The 2,937-nt window shown below is 46.7% G+C and overlaps 1 protein-coding gene across 1 annotated transcript; it reads left to right on the top strand.

The window, feature by feature from the left end:
• The first annotated feature begins 711 nt into the window (after positions 1–711).
• On the top strand, positions 712–1,668 carry OR10G2 (olfactory receptor family 10 subfamily G member 2). The gene has a single exon (XM_017644583.2). The coding sequence runs from the start codon at positions 712–714 to the stop codon at positions 1,666–1,668; it is 957 nt and encodes a 318-aa protein (XP_017500072.2).
• Positions 1,669–2,937: the final 1,269 nt, after the last annotated feature.

Here is a 2,937-nt window from a genome sequence, read left to right on the forward strand (position 1 = left end):
ATGATCCTCAGGAATCAGGAAAGCCTTCTATAAGTGAGGACCCCAAACTCAGTCCTGAAGAGAAAGTGGGCGTTATCTAGGTGAAGGAAACCGAGAAGGCAGCGTCCTCACTGGTTCCCTGAGAGAGCGCCACAGTGACAGCCCTGAGAAGAGCCACATGGCTGAACACTAGGGAGGGATTGCAAGGAGTGTGATATCGTGGTAAATAAGGGCCAGATAGTGGATATTTCTGCATGCTGTCATGAGGAGATGGGATTTCTTTTCAGAGCAAAAAGAAGAGATTGCAATGATTAAGTGGACGGAAAAGCAGAGGTAATAATTGTTGGGTATGTGTGCCACACTGCTGTGCCTCAACCTTAGCCCCTCTTTGGTGAACACCCTTTTTGGCTGGAGTTGTTGATCTTTCCCAGTCACTCACACATTCCCCTGTTCCTTATTCTGCCAAAGTCTGCTTCTCAGTATCTCCCAAAAGATAAGAGTTTCCATCCATCCGGGAAACTAACCAGCCTCTGGATGCTTTCTCTTACCAAGTAAACAAAAATAAATAATAGCAACACCACCTCTTCTTTTTTAAATTAAAAGTTTTAATAGTATTCTGTTTATCTCATAACTCAGGTAATAATCATCAGACAAAAGCATTCTCTTGCCACCTCGCTGAGTTCTGTTCCCTTGTCTGATTCCACCATTCATCTTAGCAGACTGCAGAAAGACATGGGAAAGCCCAAAAACACTTCCCTGGACACCGTGCTGACAGAGTTCATTCTCCTGGGCTTATCTCACCCCCCAGGCCTGAGGACCCTACTCTTCCTGGTCTTCTTCATCATTTACACACTGACTCAGCTGGGCAACCTGCTCGTTCTGATCACAGTATGGACTGACCCGAAGCTCCACGCTCGCCCCATGTACATCCTTCTGGGCGTGCTCTTGTTCCTGGACATGTGGCTCTCCTCGGTCATCGTTCCTCGCATTATTCTAAACTTCACTCCTGCCAGCAAGGCAATCCCGTTTGCTGGTTGTGTGGCTCAACAGTATTTCTTTCACTTCCTGGGCAGCACCCAGTGCTTCCTCTACACCCTGATGGCCTACGACAGGTACCTGGCAATATGCCAGCCCTTGCGCTACCCTGTGCTCATGAATGGCAGGCTATGCACTGTCCTTGTGGCTGGAGCCTGGGTGGCCGGCTCCATCCATTGGTCTATCCAGGCCACCCTGACCTTGCGCCTGCCCTACTGTGGGCCCAACCAGGTGGATTATTTTATCTGTGACATCCCTGCGGTACTGAGACTGGCCTGTGCTGATACGGCCACCAATGAGCTTGTGACCTTTGTGGACATTGGGGTGGTGGCTGCCAGTTGCTTCATGTTAATTCTGCTCTCCTACGCCAACATCGTCCATGCCATCCTGAAGGTGCGCACTGCTGATGGGCGGCGCAGAGCCTTCTCCACCTGTGGCTCCCACATAACCGTGGTCACAGTCTACTACGTGCCCTGTATTTTCATGTACCTCAGGCCAGGCTCCAAAAGTCCCCTGGATGGGGCAGTGGCTGTGTTTTACACTGTTGTCACTCCACTACTGAACTCCATCATCCATACACTCAGGAACCAGGAGGTGAAGTCTGCCCTGAAGGGACTCGCAGCAGGTCGAGGGACCACAAGTGCCAATAAGTAACTACAGGCTCAGGGACCACCTACGTCACCATGGTTACCGCTGTCTGAGCTCCTGCTGCATGTGACCAACATTCAATGAACAGGTAATGAGTTAAGCTGAACTGAATGTAATTACACCTGGAAGAAGCTTCTGAACTCTTTGGATGCATAATCTTCTTCTCATTAAATTGGTTCAAATTGTTTTACATCATTTGTTTAGAAATAAATGGATACATTACATCCATGGCCACAGACTACTTTGTGAAATAGGAAACTGTCTTATCAAAGGTTGATAGGATGAGAATATGTAACCTTTTCAGGAGTATATTATGCCAGAAAATTTGAAAGGGAAAAAAATGACATAATGCTACCCTACCACTTTTTCATTCTCTTTGCCCCTAAGTCCTAGACTTCTATAAATTCTGTTTTTCTTTGCTTGTGCAGGGTGTTGACATTCCCAGGAACTTGAACTTGAAAATACTGGATCATTTAAGCTTCCTTCCTGCTCCTCCCTCTCCCCATGTGCTAAGACATCAAATGCTGTCCCCTCATCCTTTAGAATGTCTCTCTTGATTCCTCACTAGTCTTTTGACTTCTTCCTCCTCATCCACACCATAGTCAGAATTAGCCTTCTGCAACACAGAATCTGTAGGAGCCTCCAGTGAGTACAACATAAAGCCAGACTCCTTAATCTGGAATTCAAAGTCCAAAACAATCTGGACCGAACAGAACTTATCTCCCAAGACATGTCTACTTTCCCTTCCCTCTCCCATCCTCACTGATTTACTGATATTCTGTGAGCATTCCCCATATATGCCTGAGTCTCTTTGCTCAAGCTTCCCCCTCTGTTTGGCATAACTTCCCATCCAAACTCATACTGTGTAATCTCTTGAAGACTTTTCTTAAAAGAGTATGAAAATAAGCCCTCCAAATTTTAAAACCCTTCTTAATGAGGATCTTGGCCTTTATGGTTCTTCCAGCTGACCTCCTCTGCTAACTCTTAAGACACATCTGGATGGATGGTATCAATCTCCCAAGAGGAAATAGATGGCCCACTCAAAACAGGATAAATTGAGGAGGGTTTCTTTTCACAGGGACTAGTTACAAACATATGGGTGTAGGGGAACCCCAAGGAAAAGTTGAGTGACCCGGGACTTAGTAGTAGTCAAAGTATTTACCATCTCAAGGCCACAAAGGACAAGGGAGGGAACCATTAGGAGGGCCAAGAGGAAGAGAATTACAAAACTCTCCCATGCCCTCTCCTCCAGAGTAATGACACACACAGGTGGCC

This window comes from Manis javanica, chromosome 8 (genome assembly GCF_040802235.1).
Source record: "Manis javanica isolate MJ-LG chromosome 8, MJ_LKY, whole genome shotgun sequence".
Taxonomy (NCBI): domain Eukaryota; kingdom Metazoa; phylum Chordata; class Mammalia; order Pholidota; family Manidae; genus Manis; species Manis javanica.